Raw genomic sequence first — 19,068 nt, 5'->3', positions numbered from 1 at the left:
TAAGTCTAAGGAGTCCTCCCCTGCTTTCAGTCATAGTGTTGGCATTTTGATTTCAGACTGACTGCTGATGTCAACAAAAGTTAAATTGTTCCATTTTACTTTGTTGAATGTTTTCTGTTTAAGCAGCAAATACATACATATGGATATGTGCATACTTAGATGCATAAATGCATCCATACACATGCATGTCCAGAAATGCTGCTAGGCCTGAAGATGTTTTGTAACGCTGCATCAGATAAGGCTGTCAAATGTCATTACAGAGCAATACAGAGTGATAAATACAAGAACCCTGCTGAAATACCATCTAGCAGGTAAGATGATGTCTTCCTTAAAGTTTTAGCGAAGTGGCATCTGCAGACACACACACATAGCCTAGGGGCCAGGGAGCAGGACAAACTCAGAAGCTCACACTTTCCCACCAGTGTAACCTCATTGGCATTTCCCTGGTGTCATTTTTTCTCATACCCAAACTGTAAGGAGTAAGAATGACTGCAACTTATTAGCCACAAGGGAGTGGGGCTCTTTTTTTCAACAGGGAGGTATTCCTTGATCAGGATGCTCACTGAACATCAGTGTTCCATCCTAAGTAGTTGATTACAACTTCCTGTTAGATAAGGCCAGGCTTGTCAGAAGATGCAGCCTTTGTCCATCCCAGTATGTATTATCCATCTCAGGAGCAGCGCACGGCGCTTGCAGTGCAAGGCCCTGCTGATCACAGCAGCCTACTCGTGATGCCTTCACTTTCTTCGTAGTCAGTGGGAGCATCCATAGGCATCTTATCTGGGAAGAGATTCAGGGAACGCTGAATGAACCTGGTTAGTTTCTGACTGTGTGTAATTACTGCAGAAGCATTCATTGCCTGGGCTGCTGGTCTCAGTAACCGAGTGGGGAGCAAACTCTCAAATGATGATAAAGGCATGTTCTCTGGAGGCAAGAAAAGAAACAGAATTTGATACTTGTGGAAATACCTGGAGGGTCTGTGATCTCCTAAAGTGGAAGGAAATGGATGGAGGAAAGAAAGGGTAATGAATATTTACAGTCCTATTTCTCAGGGCCTTTGGACAAGATCCTCTGATGATCTGACATGTGGAGCAGCCTTCACTGAGGATGTGGTCCACACTGTGTGTTTATTGCTTGATACTAGGGAAGGAACATTTCTCCAGCATATATATTTTTATTTTTTTATTTCTTTTCTGAATGGCTCAGAGGAAAATCTTCTCTCTCCTTCCCTTCTGTTAATAAGAAATTCTCTTCTCCTGAAATGCCTTCTGTACTCCCCACAGATCAGTTGGCCGATCCCCTGCAGTGAAGTGCTACCCAGTGCTTCACAGGTAGCTGGAAAATTTCTGGCTCAGAAAGGAGAATCACAGCTTCTGCCCCAAACTGCCAAGCAGGGCAGGACTGGACAGCCCAGGCACCAGTCCCACTTCCAGAGCTCAAAAAGGAGCAGGTCAGGCTCTGATGCTGGCAGCTGCCTTTGGCATGTGAGAGTTTATGAAGGCTTATGGAGGGAGAAACCCAGAATCATTGGCATAGCTCAAAGCAAAAGAATTCAGGACACCTGCACAGAGGGAGCGGGTGAACAACAGCTTGAAGCACTCGTGCTCCTAGGTAGGGAAATCGTGAAATAACTGCAGGCCTCTGGCAGTCCTTTTGGCCTTAGTGAGCTTAAAGGGTGATAAATGTGTCTTTGCTTTGGCTTTCCACTTACCTTCACAACGGTTACCATGCCTTCATTGGTGACAGGGTCTGTCCGGATGGTGAAGTGCCCAGAGGGGTCCCCGCTGATGATGCGGTAGATGGCATTCCAGTTGGGGGAGTGAGGCTGGTCCCGGTCCATCACCGTCAAATTTGCAACCACAACCTCCACTCTGTTCTCAGGAACTTCCCCTGAATACTGGAAATAAAAGATAGGAGCAGTCACGGTGGGACCCTTCTGTCAGTCCTCGTGGCTACATCCCCTTAACCAGCACACCAACAAGGACATCAGTCCCATGAAAAGGACCACAGTGAGCAACGTGTCCCTTTCTCACCTCTGCTTTGCATATTGTTTTTCTTTGAATATTTTCCCAAACCTTTTTAATTCTAGCCTCACTTTTTAGCACAAAGTAGAACAAACCCGCTATCACCCAGCCACTGCCCACATTTTAGCAAATTCTTGAAGCAAAACAAAAATGTTCCCACACTGTCATTCATTTACAGCAATTGGAGAGTTAATTCTCAATAGAGGGTAAAATGGCAGACTAAAATGTGCTGTTTCCACGATGACTATGTCCTTTTAAAACAAGGTATTTTGCCTCACTCAGATTCCCGTCATGGCATTTGCTTCTTCAGCGATTTTATTTCATTTTCTTTCTTTCTTGCACTTGATTTGATTTTTGTCTCATTATTTGAAGTGTTTCTTGTGATTTTGCCACAGCCTTTCCTGGTGCTTAATTCTCTCATTTAGCACTGATTTTCATGGAGCATGTCCAGCTCAGGCATATCCTGATGCATTAGCTGCATTCTTTTCTGCTTTCCAGTCCTTGATTTATCATATGGTTGATCAGGGATCCTGCTCTGCAAATACTTCCAGTGTTTGGGGCTCAGAAGCTGCCAGTAAGACACATTCCCAAATTTTCAAATGTGCTCATTCCTCAACATTGCCTATTATCAGCACTTGCAAATCAACACTCTGATTGACATATGGCAAATTAAACACTGGGGAAATGATGGGAGCGGCTGGCTCTGAGTCTGCAACTGAAAGCCTGGCCCCAAACTGCAGGAGCAGAGCATTTTGAAAATCTGGCCTTTGGTGCACACAAATGCCAGGTTATGTAAATGATAATAAATCATTCCTTTGTTAGCACAAGAGTCCCTTTCCAGTACTAACCCATACCCATCCTTTGGAGTCCTTCAGCTATGTGTGCTTATATTTAGTATACATTATTGCACTTCTGCCAGGAAAAATATTCAATCTGCCCTATGTTAATGTAGATTTAAATTTGCCCTTTAGTGGTATCTTGAATGGCATTTTGCCCTCTTTTCTGGTATGCACCTGTCCTAAACAAGTTTTTGTTAGCGAATGCAGATGGCATCTCTTTCCAGCCATGCTGAGTGGTGGGGAAGAACAGTGGGAAGCTGCGAGATAATTCTAGTTCCAGCACATGCTACAGTTCTTCTTGCCTCTTTATTTCCCATGATTTCACTGGTTCTTTACCCATTCTCTTGCCCAATTTCTCTGTGGCACACAGCTTAAGCAGGGGAAAATTTATATGGAAATTTATCAAAAGCCTTTTGAAAAATCCATTAGATTATGTCAGATGTACACTCCTATTACCATTTTTTCTACTGAATCCTGCTCAACAGAACTCAAGGAGATTAGTTAAGTAGGATTGTCTCTTACTAAATCCACACTAGTTATTGCCTATTATGTGAAGTTTATGTTGTACCGCATGCCAGCAACGACAAGCTGATGAGCCTCAAGTCTCTTCTAGGAGATGACAGCACTGCTAACATCAAGGTATGATATTTATTCTAATTTCAAAGGATTTTAGCACTCTGTGCATCTATCTCAAATCTCTGACCTTGGCCCACAGTTCTTTGTCCACCACTACCAGGCTTAAGCCTTGCAGAACCAAAGAGGATTAATTCATTAAGAGCAAGCTAAAAGCTCTATCTAAGACATGTAAGAGGACCAGACTTGCAGGCTGCTGAACACCTGTAGTAGATCATAATACAGGTGTCGCCAATGAGTTCGGGTCACCTGGAAAAATACCACAGAATTGCCACCAGATTTTACAGCAGCTTTTTGTAAAAGCCATCACAACACGTGTTTTTGGCCTGTAGCAGTATAGTAAAGACATATTTTAAATATAGGACTTACAAAAAAAAAAAAGTACACAAGAACATCTCAATATAAAGCCTAGAGGAAGATCACAGTCCTCTGCAATGCTTTCCTATTAGTGTAAAGATCAAAATGCTCTGCATATACTGAGGAATCCAGGAGCTGATCCAGTTGTAATGCCTACTAGGCATTAGTTAGTTCTTTTAGTTCTATTCAGCGCTAAGGGTAAATATTGTCTATTATGCTCATAAAGCCGAATATTTTTCTGATGACAATACCTACTCTAGAATCAAAAGACCCATCCAAAGCTATGCAGGTCAAGAAGCAAATTGTGGAGAGATGCACCACAAAGAACAACTTTTAATCATCTTTGGATCAGCAGCTACTGGGAATCCGAAAACGTAGCCCATCTTTCCTCCTGCTAACACTCCCTCACTATCATTAGTGTAAGTAAATGCTGTAACATGCGTTGTCCACAATTGTCTTTACCGTTAATAAAATTAAGTAATGGCATTAAATTACATTTGCTAAAGGAAGGATGGCAGCTCAGAGCTACCCACACTTCTTTAATATCATTCCCTCCCTACCCTGGAGTAATTTAGGATAATGAACAATGCCATCTTTCACTGTGCTGCTTTACAGCATTCCCTCTGCTGTAAGTTTTCTTTCATAAGATTACAATTGATTTTAAATAAAGAGAAGCATATCTGTTCAAACAAGGTAAAACAATGGGCAATGCAGGAGCTGCTGGAGTAAACACAAGATTGATAAAACACCACTTGACCTATACTTGTAGCATTTACTCATATTCCCCTGTAATTCATTTGGCTTCACTTTCAATTGTTGCATTTGAAGTCCTTAATTTCCAGAGTGCTTTTTTTAAGACTATTCACAAGGATTTCTATGGCTGATTGTTACACACTCTGTTTCCCTTCTGAGATAAGAATTTGTTCTGAACTTGGTATGCTTTTAAACTCTTAAATTCTGTAGTGTCTTTTTCTCCCTTTTACAATAAAAGCATGTGCTGGCATAAGTCTTTCTCTCATTCCTCTAGAGCTGGCCTGTCTGAACTCATGTCTTGCTGAAAAGGTAATAATTCATTCTGATATTCTGGTTGCATCAGATTCTACTAAAATTGTTTAATTCCTGAGGTTGTCTTTTGTCTCACAAGGTGTTTGACAGCATATAAACATGCAGACCAGTATCACTCAGGAAGAGACAGGGATTGATGTGGGGGGACAAATGATGAATTCACACAGTGACTTGACTTCGTGCTATAAATCTGGAGCCTGGGCTGTGAAGCCATGCACAGCAGAGTAAAACCAATTAGCTCACTGCAGCCACTCCTAGGAAGGTGTTGAATTGAGATGGACGAATACAGAGATAATTATTCAGGCTTTCTTCTAAAGGGAGTTCCTTTTTTTTCCAGTGTTCATACTTTTTCCTAGGTGTTTTTGATAAAGAGCTGTGAAAGCACTGACTTGTCCATATGAGCAGCTGCAAAAAAGATTTTTGTTGCGTTTGCTAATGACGACACAAAATTTGTTGTAGGCAGAAGCAGATTATGAAATCTGGATCGTGTAGAAGCATAGAGTGTTTTGTCACCTATAGCTATGGGTTCACTTAGAAGAATAAGGGCATCTTCATTCTCATCTAAGATTCAGAGTCCTTCCCTGGACAGCTATAATTACCACAAAGTATTACTTCTCTCTGGGTCCTCTAGGTAGAGAGAAGCCCAAAGGAGAGGGCACAAGCACACGTTGGGCATGTGGCATGGGGTATCCCTCTCTCACAGCCTTCTGCTGCTGGGCCACCCCATAACACAGCAAGCCCTGAGGACCTGAGGGACCTTCACAAGGTGCAGCTGGGGAACCCAGCGCCCAGAGCTGCATGCCAGGCTGCATTTGCCTCCATAAACTGTGACATACTCCCATTGAAGTGTTGGCGTGTGAGCCAAATGTTTACCTTTTCCACATGATATTTAACAAAGACGCTTGAATAGCACGCAAATTAATAAGCCACTGCAGTCTGGTTGCAGCAATCTGTGTAAAATGGAAAAAAAGGCAAAAATCTCCTAATAAATCATTAATTGTGATGTGCCTGCCCAGCTGCAGCACGGAAACAAGCAAATGCCAACCTAATTGATTGCTTCTTATTCCATCTTTATAGGCCTGCATTTTTTATTGTGGGGGTTGAATAAGCCCAGAGGTGTAAAAAACCTCTAGATTGTACTCTGTGTATCTGCCAACTTGATATTTAGATCAATAATCCTTTTTTCTTTTTTTTTTTTTTTTTTTCTTTTCCTACTCCTACTACTGGTAATTTAGCTTTTCTTCCTAGATGCCTAATTGCTGTTTTCTTAAGCCTAGCTATCAATTCTCTGACCTTTAATTTCCAATATTGTTTGCTGTATGGATGACTGTACTAGGTCTGCAAGTTATCCTGCCCAATCTACGCTGCACAGTCGCATTGGGCTATCAGTTTCTGTGACAGCAATATACCGAACTCCAGGTTCTTGCTCCACCTTGACCATGGTGCACCAGAGACAACAAATGCACTTGAAACTCTGTATTCTGAAAAATTGATCTGATACATACAGTCAACCATACTTTGCATGAAAATTGATTTTGAAATGTGAATTTCTTAATCACATTCCATTAAAGAATTACTCTTGTGTGCTCCTGAATGATGATCATCTTCTAAGTACTGAAGTCTGGGTTTTCTGAAGCAGCCCAGTGTGCCCAGCTCTGCATTTCAGAGGCAGCAAGCCGGTGTTTGCCATTGATCTTTTCAGGTTCATGCCCACAGCAGACCCTGCACTGCAACATCCCTGGTTAAACTCCATGCTCATTTGGGTCTACTCCACAGTCAATCCACGCACACATAGATAACTTCAGACCAGTGATATGCCATGTGGCAAATGTTTCCCCAAACATTATCTATAAAGCCCAATGCACTCCTGCCAGCTCGCAGTTTTGCTCCACTGGTATAAAGCCCAGCTGTCACAGAGCTCAATCAGAAATGAACTGCAGAGGCTGTAGGCACTGGCTTGTCGTGGTCTGGCAAGAGTCAGCCTCATCCAGCCGAGGGCATGACAACCAGCTCACCAACGTTTGGAAGTTCTGCCTTCGTCTTCAGCAGTTCCTGCCACTAAAATGCCCCCCATGCCTGCAAAGGAGCTCTCTAACCTGGGGGCAAGGTTCTACACATGGCGTGGCAGGGCCAGGCTTGCTTACCGAAAGGTTCTACAAGAACACTGGATGACAGATCTTAAAAAAGAAGAACAAAAGGAGTTAGAAACACAAAAGTGAGCCCTAAACTTTCACACTTCTAATGTGATCCTATGATGGGGTGCAGACAGCATCCACCTTGTGCCTGCAGCTGACAGCAACCATTGGCTTTAGGCTTTTTCTTTACAGGCGTTATTTTTTCAAAATCATGAGTAATGACTAGTTTTGAATTAAATTACAAGATTTACTCTTTGAATATGAAGACAATGCAGTAACAGAGGAGAAGAAAGCAATATCCTTTCTTTCAGAAGCAGCAGATGAAAACCCTCTCATTTCAGCATCTCTGGCATGAGGAAGGAACGTGCAGGTCTAGCATTCACCTTGGTTCAAAGACTCTTCGAGTACATGCCAGGAGTTCAGAGACAAGAGCACGCAATAGTAAAAGGATATTAAAAAAAAAAAAGTTCATGTCTGACAATGAGCACTAATTTTCTTCATTATCAGATGTTAAATTCTCGTGACAGTCTGAAAAGATGCCAGAGAAATGATGACACAAGACACTACTCTGCTGCAAGATAGCCATTTCCAGATAAATATATCTTACGGAATGAGGCTCGAAGTTTGCACAGAAATTTAGATATTTTATAAAAATGCATTACAATACAAAGGAGCTTTTTACAACATTCTTATGAAAGGTTTAAAAGGAGATTAAAATTAAGTCCTTGGAAAGGCATATAGCCTTGTCAAGGAAAAAAAAAAAAAAGTACATTAACCCCGTGTAGGAAAGTTGTACTTTATCTGTATTTCAAAGGCTATAAAGAACCACTTTAATCAACCTACTTGACTTTGGGGACTTGCATGTCTCACTGAAACTCATGAAATCTGGCATAGTGTGGTTTCCAGAACACAAAAGCCTTTAATCTGTAACCCAGCACTCTTGTACATTCAAATCCTGATACTATCTCCTTGTTAGGAAGAAAAATTGTGAATTTATCCAAAATGGGATCTCAACTCATCTAAATGATGTAGCCTTTGCAACAGTGACCTTTAACAATGGTTATACTCAACCATAAAAGATTTTATCATCTCAGGAGCCAATGGAAACAGTATATGTTAAAATTCTGATCTGATAGCACAGCCTTTTATTTTCAAGTTTTAGACAAGAATCCTTTGAACATTTAATTTGCTTTCTTGCCTAACATACTTTTGTTTCTTGCCTGAAGAATGAACAGTAAGAAAAGGTAGCTGATACCTTTCTGCAGACTATTTGATTGTCAGGTGTAATTAGCAATGCTATCTTTTAAATAAAGGCATAGATTTTAAAACAGCTGGAACTGCCTACAACAGGCGCATTCTTAAAAAATGCGTACATTTATATAATAAAACATTTTTGCACAGATGCATCAGTGCTTGACAACAGCTGACAGCCCTATGCTTCCCTTTAGCAGCAGCACTACAGGTTATGTGAGTTGCCTGTGTCTTGTGGGCATAAAACTGGTGCTGGAGCGTCTGGGTTGGGTCGGGATCGTGAGAACATCATGAATTCATGTGCTACTTGACAAGTCCATTCGGTCAGCCCAGATCAGTCTTTTGGTCTCCCCTTTGTGTTGCGTCCTAGCTCTGTGATACCTGCTGAGCTTTGGAGAAGCTTCAAGACAGGAGGGCTGGCAGTGAACCCTGTGCATGGTGGGCACCCTGTGGGGGATGAGCTGGATAACCAGCACCGTTCTTCCCCAGGCTCTGCAATGTGTTGGCTTCAACGGAGGAACCTGAACATACTTCATATGTATGAGAAGAGACTTGCAGCCATACAGGAGTAGCCAGCGTGCTCAATTCCCTGTGCTCGCAGTTAGGCATGTAACTACGAACACTTCTGAAGTGACCTTGTGGCCATTTGTGTCCAAATTTCCTGCCTGTGTAAGTTCTGTAAAATAAAAAATTTCCTTAAAAGCAGGTGAAATTATTTAATCTGTTGGAATGTCAGGTCTCAAATGTCTTTCTCTTTCTTCAAAGCCCAAAGCAGAAAATAACTGCACTGTTTTGAACAAAACCTTGAAAATGCATTTTTCCCAATTTACATGTGAGCCAGACTGACAAAAATGGCGTGACAGCATTAAGCTTCTAAGTGAGCAAAATGTACTTCACAAGCCTGACCTGTATTTTTTTGGTGAAATGTGTATAGAAGAGCATGTTTCAATTCAGGCCCCTATAATGAAGTTTCATAAAGAAGAGCCTTTAGCTGATAAATCTGGTTTAGGATTTTCTTATTAACTGCCCACTTCATAATAAAATAATGAGTTTTTAATTTAATTTTTTAAATTTAATTAATTTTTTTTTCCAAATTTTAGGGTGTGTAAAAGCTGCTCTTGTGCCTTTGGGATCTGAAGCTGGATATGTGGGAGAGAGAGAGTTTTAAGAGTACTGAAACTGAATTTTTTATGCACACCATAATCCTGGTATTGAGATTTTTAACAAGTTTCCTGCGTAGCACAGCTCAGCCAGACTGCATGATGACTTCAGCTCAAACCTTATCCGCGTTACAATTCAAATCTCTGTTGTTTCCAGATTAGTCTCAGAATTAGCATATCAAGGATTTTTTTTTTTTTTTTTTTTTTTTTTTTTACTTTTTAATGACTAGAGTTGAACTCCACAATCAGGTGCTGCAAAACCCACAAGGGCTGGTCATAAACAAGGTTCCTGATCAGACACGGACAGCATCCTTGTGGGAGAAAGGCATGGAGGCGTGGGTTTGGTACTGTGGCTTAAAGTCATGACTTCCTGAGCTGATGTTACGATGGTCTTTATTTTATTACCACTGAGTAAAATGTAAAGGCACAGCCCATCGGTGGGGCCAAGAGCTTCTGCTCGCAGGGAGATTTGTGGGTCCCTCATCTGCACCCCTGTGCTGTGCTTTCTAGGGAAAGGTGGCCAGGAGTGGAGGATGCTCCATGCTCTGGTCAGCCCCGTGGTCTGGAAGGCAGGAGGTGGGAGCACACCCCGAAATGCACCGCCTCTGCGCTGCAGGGGTTGCTGAAGGGTCCCCACAGTTTGCAGACAAGAGCAGACAGTTGCAGCACCAGCACAGCCCTGGAGTCGCTAAAATCAGGCAGAAACAACAGAAAAATGCATGCCTGCCTGCTTAAAGTAATTCAGAGCACAGAATGAAGACTAAATTAAATGCTGTGTAATTCATCAGACTTGCCACGAGAAAGAGACTTCTCGCTGGAAAAGAGAGGAGAGCTGTTCAGTACGGGGAAGTCAAAGTGTGTGTAACAGAGAAAAGTAAAGCAGTGAAAAATGGGAGGATGGTGGGTCCTTGTAAAATTAGGAAGGAAAACATTATTTCTTCTCTGTTATTTTTTTGGCAATTAAAACGTTCCCGCACAAAGCAGGCACAGTTTGAAAAACTCCATGATGCTCAAAAAAACTGCATGAAATCTTTCAAACTTCCTCTCTGTTTTTAATTCTCGCTGCAGTCTGTGTTCTGACCCTTTCTTCTATGGCTGGAAAGTGTTAAGGCATCCTGGACAGTTAGAAATATTTGATAAGAGAAAACTCACAGCACTGCCAAATCCTTTGCTAAATCTCTCTCTCTCTTTTTTTTTTTTTTTTTTTTTTTAAATATGTCACTAAAGATTTCATAACCAAAACATGCTTAATGAAATTTCAGATACTTATCCTCTTAAAACGACACCCCTTGGAAGCAACTGTTTTTAAGGCAACAGAATATTGAGGAATTAAAAACCTGCCGACCCAAACAAGTTAGCCAGCTCCAGAAGGGGATGTATTTCAGCTCCTCGCAATGACGGAGTTACAAAATGCGTTCAAATTTCTCAGACCTGCATCAGTGCCTGCCACGGTGTGTACTTTTAAGATAATGAAATAATCCACTTCCAACGGGTATTTGCCTGGGACACCTGGCAGACAGAGGTGTACCTGACAGGGCTGGCTGCACATCCTGCCTGACCAGGACCCCTGGGTGCTGGCTGGCTGCACTTGGGCAGCTGATATTGTGCCCTCCAATTCCAGGGCTGGGCTCGGAAGGAGAATTAGGATTTGGGTATTCATCCCAAGGCAGAAAGAGGTACAGAGTCTATGAAAGATCCTTCCGATCTGAGAGAGACATTAGAGAGATTTTAGGGAAAAAAAATGCTGGTATGGGTAGATATGGGAGCATTAATGTCTGATTTTCTCCTTGAAGTTTTAGCTTGACTGATACACGGGAACGGTCTCTAATCAACGTGTACCTACCAGGGAGGGGAGAACACAGGGATTTCCAGCATGGCATGGCACAGAGCAGGAAGGGTGGGTGATTTTCTGCAGAGATGTCACTTGACCCTGCAGATTGTGTCATGCACGTAACTCCTGCTACAAGAGACACGGGCTGAGGGTGCATTCTATACCTTTCCGCTCCAGACCCTGTACACATTAAATAGGGAAGGAGAAGGAGGACAGAAGCCACTGCTGAATGAGACACCCTGCCAGGAGATACAGCTCTGCCAGGTGTGGCAAATGAAGGGGCTCATGGCAGATGGGTGATGGCAAGGGAGAGCTGATGTGTGCTGTCACACTGCATGGTTGGGGGTGCTGTTGCCAGCACACAGCTCTTGCTTGTGTTTTGACAATATTAACCTGACCGTATGAAGCAGCAAAACAGCAGGCAGGAGGCTCAAACGTCCAAACAAATTATTACATATTACTACGCTGCTGCTGATGGATATGCACGTGCTGCTCATCCCATTAACAACAGCTTCCTACAAGAACCACAATGAAAGGAGAGTGCAGAGCCATATATTACAGGTGGGAATATATTTACGAGGTATGCAGGCACAGAGGCTGTGCCGTAATTTCTGGATTTTGACCACTTACGTGCTTGGGAGCAAAAAATGAGCAGCGCCGTGGGCTCTGCCCCCTGGGTGCTGCTGTGGCTGTAATTGGCTGAGATTGTGCACTCTTCTACAGAGAGCGGAGGTGGCATTATTCTTGATTTTACACCAAGCAGTACATGTGTCCAATTTGAGAGAGACCAATAGAGCGTTTTTTTAATATTCCTTTTTTTTTTTTTTTTTTTTTTTGACAGAAAATTGAAATCTGTAATGAAACTATCGTCCCCATTTTTTAACTCACTGGTCGTTGGCAATTTAAACTCCAAGGTCTGAAAAATTCATTACTACTAACTTCCATCAAGGGTGTTCCTGAAACCAAAATTACTTAATCAACTCAATTTAGCTTCTTGTGTAGACCTAATTCAGAAAAACTTTATCTTCTTGAATTGTTATTGCAATTAATTTCCCCCCCTTCTTTTTCTGCAGCAGACGACATTTCAGTAATTAGATATTTTATAAAAATGAGTTATTCATTCAGGGTAGCTTCACTTTTATATTTGATTAATCATATTACCACCGAGGTCTGGGGCTTGTCTCCAAGGAAAGTTTAATGACCTCATTTTAATCCTTCTTTTAACCACCAGGCAGGTATCAATGAAGAGAAATAAAATTATATTCTTTTTTTTTTTTTTTTTTTTTTCTCCTTTTTCTTTCTTTCTGTCATTTTTTTTTTCAATCTTAAGATTACATCGGATGTTTTTCTCTTTGTGACTGACCCATTTACAAGGAAGACTCTATCTGATTTCAGTCAGATTCAGGACAGAATCAGGCTAAACAGAGCCTTGAACTATGCCTTAAGAACTAATGCTCAGTGTAATGGAGAGGAACCAGAACTGCTTCACCAAATGGCAGTTGGTTTAAAGTACTGTAGATGATTAATCTGGTGATAATTTGAAAATGAATGTACTGAAAGGAAATAAACAAAACAAAAGCCACTGTAAATTTAGGTTTTGATTAATGGAGTCTATTAGTTAGAGACTTCTATCAAGGAGACCACATTCTTTTAATAAATGCATATATACCCCCACAATGTAATAGAGTAATTCACGTAACCACAATTTATTTTGGAGCAGGGACTTGGGTTTCATTGATGACTGTTTGCATTATATCAGCGTCTATCTATGCTTTGAATCTAGCTACGTGTGTATTTATCTCTGTGTATTTGTATACATACATCTTTGTTATATCTATCCATCCTGTTGACTACCCTAAGTAGTCTTAAAGTCATTTCAATCCCTTCTGTCATATGCTAGGCTGATGAAATCACAGAAGAGGCTGATGCTCTTTTCATTAAGACACGGGGAATTACTGTTTTCTCATAAAGTGAGAAATGACTTTCATTATAGATGGAAGGTGAGAAAATAAAGAGCAGAAGTTGAGTATCCACAAGGGAGTATGCGGCATGGTTTGTTTTCCAGAGCAAGGCACTGAAAGGGCCTCTAGCCACCTCAAGAGGGTAGAGGGCACCAGCAGCCCTCTGCCCTTGGCTCCTAGCACCCCTGGACCCACCCAAGGATGCTCAGCCCCAGCAGTCACAGCTTGCAGCTGTGCAGAAATGTGAGCAAGAACGAGGGGTGAGGTTTCAGCAGGACAAACTACCAGGTTTCCTGAAACTGTCCCAAGGGATTGATCCAAGCTGTAAAATCTGCACTCTGAGGTGAGGCTCTCCCTCAGTCCTTATCAGAATGAAAACCGTGTGGCCATCACAGCTCCTGGGCAGGCCTTACAGTTTGGCTGGGACTCACATCCCAAGGCCAGTTGATTCAAAAGGCAGGTCATGCTGTCAGCAATTTCCACCACAGTGGTACTGCATTCCTAACCAAGGCTAAGCTGCCTGTCTGTGGCAGCAAAGCCTCCAGACATAAGCGTGGTGAGTCCTGGGGAAGGCCGAGACAAGAATAATAAAATCATACAATCAGACAGGAAGAAAGAACAATTTTTGTTTTTCTGTTTGTTACTGCTACCTCTTGACCCAACATCCTTATTCTAATTCATTGTTTTATGACAATAAGCAATGGCTTTCATCAGGACCTGAAATGTAATGAGAGGCAGAAAGCCCATTTCAATTTATGAACACTGAATTCTTATTTAGGAGAAGCAAACTGATTTGTAGTTTTTAGACTTCACTGACTATGTATTTAATTGAAATGCACACAGAATTAGGTAGATACTCATGTACTCAAATGCTACTGGGCATATTGGATTCACTTGAATATAATAATTTATTTCAGTTAGAAGATGACAGTTCTATAACAGCCCAAGCTTTACCGTGTACTTCAGCTGAGCTTCATTTTGATTGGAAAATAGCAAGCAAACGGCAGTCACCTGGGATTTTCCATGAAAGCACAATTGATTTTTAACAATAAATCCTGTCTGCAGGACTGTACTGAACTCCTCGGTTTGTTTTTAGCTGTAAAACAATGCAGCCCTGTTAAATTTTATCACCATGGTATTAGGTCTTTCCCCTTGCACAGCCATGACCTGTGCTGTTCACCTTGATTTCTGGCTTCTGTGACAACTGCCTCTAAATTATGCTATGGGCATTTCGATGATTTTAAAATACTGTGGCGTGTAGGCTAATCTATATTCAAACGTCCCTGAATGGCACAGGTCTAAGGCAGGCACCGCGCGAGCTGAAGGGGCAGAGGCACTGGGTCCCTGCCACACTGGCTGTGTTAGTCCTTGGGCTGGGAACGTGGCACGTGGTGCTCAGGATTTAAACCCTTGATCTTTTCCACATCTGGACACATGCCCAGGCCACGGGAAGTAGTTAACTGCCCAAGTCCACTGATTTCCCCTGCAATGGGTGTGTTAAGACCTCTCTTTAGGATGCTCCGTGGTCCATTTTGGACCATCCTGATCTGTTCTTCTCTCTATAGGAACCTACCGAAATCCCGTTCCTGTTGGATTCTCCCTTCACAGCATAAGATTAATTTGTGATCACTAGCATGTATGTAAAAGGGATTTCTCATATTGCTCACATGTACTGAATGCTTCCTGGTACATCTGGCTATAAATGTGCTTAGGAAACCCCAAACCACTAGCAGGCTTATTCGGCTTCCTGTTCTGGTTTCCTGTGACTGTTTAATATTATTTCTCCAAACTAGGGCTATTTGCATTTTTGCGCTGTAGCCATTTGAAAATCAGTATTTTTTAGCCTGAATGAAAAACTGAGGGGTTTCTCTGGCACTTGCTATTTCTGAAGCCACTGTTAGAGACAGAGCTCAGCAGGATTCAACTCAGGGAGCTAGAGACCAGGTGAAGCATTTTCTCAATTCTTTGCCACTTGAAAAGAAATCATCTCATTTTTACAGCTCAAGTCAGCATTTTCTGCAATATTGGACAGTGTTGCTCTGGTTGATGCATGGCTGTATTTTGTCTTCAGCGTTAACATGAGAACAAATACACATAGAGGAAGAAATGAGATTTTGGCTTGCTTTTGTTTGCTTTTCCAGAATTTTGGCAAGTTTGCAGAGCAGAACTCTTGTTTAAGATACTGAAAATCTCATCTGGATTATTACATACAGATCTGATCAAAAGAAAGAAATCTGAGCAGAGCCTGGTGCACAGCAGGGTTGCTGAGATAACCATCGGAATGGAAAGCTGTAATGTAAAAAGGGTCTGGAAGAACTTGGCTTGTTTAGCATCGCAAAATGCTGTGCACTAGTGTATCAGGGTGGAGATGGGAGAAAGTGGGAAGGAAACATCAAAACAGGAGAAGGAAGAACTATTTACAGTAAAGGACAATGTTAGTGCACCCACGATGTCCCAAGATTCTGCTTCACTTTCAAATTTCAAAGCACTTTCCAGAGTGGGCTCATTAGCATTTTCCATAGTGCTCTGAGGAGCCAAAATACCTGCAGAGACAAAGGTCAGAATTTTTTTTGGCAGTTCACTGCCAATAACAGAAGCCCTTTTAGCTTGGGACTCTCTCTTTGTCATTTTGCTCTTGAAGCACCGAGCTCAGTGCTGACTGATCCCGTCCTGGGTGAGCCAGGTTACCACCTCTGAGATCAGCCTGATCTGACACTAGTAATTAAATAGCTCAGTTAAAAACTGGCAAGGACTGCTTTTTGTGATGCATTCGCAACAAGTGTTTGTTCATCCACTGATAAGCCAAATCCACTTTGCAAATAGATTAACCTTACCCAGAGACATGGCCCCTTCTGTTAGGAGATGAGCATCTCTCTGAGCATGGAGTTATTCTGTACTGGCTCTTCTGCGTTCACCCCCAGCCTTTGACCAGACTGCCTGCCCAGGCCACAAGACTCACCACTGCCTGACAGTCTGGTCCTAAATCTTCAGAGCTGTTCCTAATGGGAGATGAGCCCAAGAGGTGGCGTGGCAGTGAAGGCAGTCCTAGAGAGGATGCTTTAAAATATGCTCCACTGGGTTCAGCCTCGCAAGAGAAGATTCTTAAAGCAGTGCCAAAGGGCAAATTTTAAAGTAGCTTTAAATAAGACCTCCTAAGGCTCAGGAGCTTAAAGAACTTGAATAGCCCAGTTTCTTTTTTCCTCTTCCTTTTTTTTTCTTTTTTTTTTTTTTTTTCTTAAAAAAAAAAAAAGGAGAGGTTGATTGCCAGCCAGGTTTTCCCAAGAATCCACAAGCTCAACTAATCACGAGCACTTCAGCCCTGTGAAATAATATTTCCCTTACACGGGCTACTATAAAAACAAGTTCTGCACAGTAGGCAAATTTAAAATAACTTTTAATTAACATTTAAGACACAGAAGTCTGATCATGCAAATTCATCTGCGTCTCCTCTCTGTGCCTGATTGTTCCTGATTGAATACGATAAAAATAGACTTTGTAAGAGTCAAGTGTAGGCATGGATTCCTTTTACTTCTCCTCCCCTCTGATTATGCATTTCCTTAGATAAAGTGGAAACCCTTGGATGACTATTAATGGTACGATGGGTCAGACTGGAAAGGGCATCCTGCTTGAGAGGAGCTAAAGATTTCATTGACATTAAAGGTATTCCTTCCACAAGCCAAAAAACGCCCCCCCCCCTTGCATAAAATCTCACCTGAGAGCATCCAGTGTTGTTCTGTCTCAGCTGATGTTTAATCTTTGAAACACCAACACTAATTTCACTGTGCCTTCTCTGTATCTGAGGCGAGCATCTGGCCAGAGGCTCAGCCATGGATCTATATTAATGTGGAGAAAACGCAACTCGCCTGCACACAGGAGATAAATATTTGAAGGGAGGCAGAGGAATTTCTACATCAAGAAGTGTCAGAGGACATGACCCTGCTATGAGTAGCAGGGACTCTGGATAGTGGAGGGCATGCTGATACCGGTATCTTTATCGTGTAGCAGTTAGGGAGCAAGTTTCCCAGTGAAACTTGCTACAAGGTCTTTGCAATGAAGTCCGGTTAAAATTTTACTATTTTATACCAGCTGATGACCTGGCAGGTGCAAACCCACCAAAAATGCCACAAGAATGAATGAGTGCAGTGAACCCCTCCAAAAGGAAAACTTGGTCATGGGAGGTGAAACTTCTGCAAGGTGTTCCACCCAGAGCCTGGGGATACAGGCTGGTTGGGCACGCCGTGGAGAATTAATGTCACTGCTCTTTGGCACAGGGAAGAATCAACTCCCTCCATTTATTTTTGCAAGCAGCAAAGTCACATGAAGAACACAACACAAAGAGCCAGCTGCTGAAGTCCCTTAGCTAGCCAGAAGAGCATTCCCTGGGTCACTGTCCTGCACTAAATCATTAAAATTGCCCAAAATAGCTGTCTATGATGTTTACAGCACCATAGGATGCTCCACTCTTGTGGCACAGATCTGTTTCCCACTCTGCGGCAGTATCTCACGAGACATTTCCCCCTGTTAGCTGCTCTCTGATGCTTCTCAGCATGGTCAAGTAGCAAGGCAAATTGAGGATGCATTCACCATCACAAAAATCAGAGCTGGAAAGGACTAGGGGAGGTCACCTCATCCTTGCTGTGCCCCAGTGCCTCATGCTTTGATGCTCGGAGGCCCGGTCATGATGGCCAGAAGTGGTCGTGACTCCACTGATGGGGACTGGCCTTAGTGTTAGCAGCAGCCTTCAACTCAGAATTATTTCCTTTAGAGACTGTGATTTTTTTCCATCTTATAATTTCAGAATCCTTTGTGTGAGAAGGTGAAGATTCTTCCTCCCCCGGCTTTTCAAGTAATGTACTAAAGGATATGCAAAATAGATCGATCCGCTTTCATGTAAGCAAACATTTTGGAGTTTTATCTGAGTATCTTTAATTTGTATGTTTAAGGAAAAATTGTGTGATTTTATTACTTGTTTTTGACTTCTCCTCCAGCACTATATTGTGATCACTGCCCACTTGGTATTTTGGATGGCTGTTAACCAAAACACCTGGCCAGGCCATCCCCTCCCATGGATGTGCGATGCTGGCACTCTTGCGCTAGTGTCTGGCCTTCCACCCGGTCCATGCATGCAGCCTCCTTAGCCGTGCCTGACTACCAACGTGATCCGGATTTCTTGACCAACACAGGTGCCGTTTTTTTTCCCTTTCCTGTCCCGTTGTTAAGTTTTACACAGCAACATTAATTCCTGCTGCTGAACACATGAGCTGTGACACCAGCATGGAGCAGCATCCTCCCGAGCGACGTTCTTATCCAGAAACGATTAAGTCTAAAACCACCCTGGCTGAATGACAGGTAATTTAGGAGCACTATAGGGTTGGCCTTTGTGTGCTTCGGAGCTGAATATAGTTGCTCCAGTTCCTTTCATCTGGCAACTTTCCAAGAGCAAACCATTATTTCAGTTATTCAGCCTATTTTGTTTTTACAACAGCATCTCAATACAGAAGTATTTTAAATAAAAATATACTGTATCTCTCCAAACAGTCTCTCGTTTTAAAAGACACCATGGGCTTTCTTATCCTCTGAGAGCTGTAAATTTTCTGGAAAGAGATTTTTGCCTTTTTTTTAGAGGTGTTAAAATGCAGATCAGACTATTTGAGGAGAGCAAAGAGATTCAGCTTAGGTTTAAAGAGACTGATTAGCCTGATGCTGTTCTCTATGCCAGTCAGGGAAAAACTGTATTACACTTTCATACTCACATGAAATTCATCCTGACTATACCTGGGAGTATATCAAAGATATTTGTTTCCATAGAATC

General features: G+C 42.2%; 1 protein-coding gene across 3 annotated transcripts in view; it reads right to left on the bottom strand.

Moving 5' to 3' along the window:
* Positions 1-19,068, bottom strand: part of CDH4 (cadherin 4) — a 454,811-nt gene that overhangs the window by 21,370 nt on the left and 414,373 nt on the right. For all 3 annotated transcript variants that reach the window (XM_035344248.1, XM_035344249.1, XM_035344250.1), the window contains one exon: positions 1,712-1,897. In XM_035344248.1, coding sequence (XP_035200139.1) covers positions 1,712-1,897 — 186 coding nt within the window. The remainder of the gene's footprint in view (positions 1-1,711; positions 1,898-19,068) is intronic.

This window comes from Oxyura jamaicensis, chromosome 20, assembly GCF_011077185.1.
Source record: "Oxyura jamaicensis isolate SHBP4307 breed ruddy duck chromosome 20, BPBGC_Ojam_1.0, whole genome shotgun sequence".
Lineage (NCBI taxonomy): Eukaryota > Metazoa > Chordata > Aves > Anseriformes > Anatidae > Oxyura > Oxyura jamaicensis.
The sequence above is the reverse complement of the archived record's forward strand: the minus strand, read 5'-3'. Positions and strand labels throughout refer to the sequence as shown.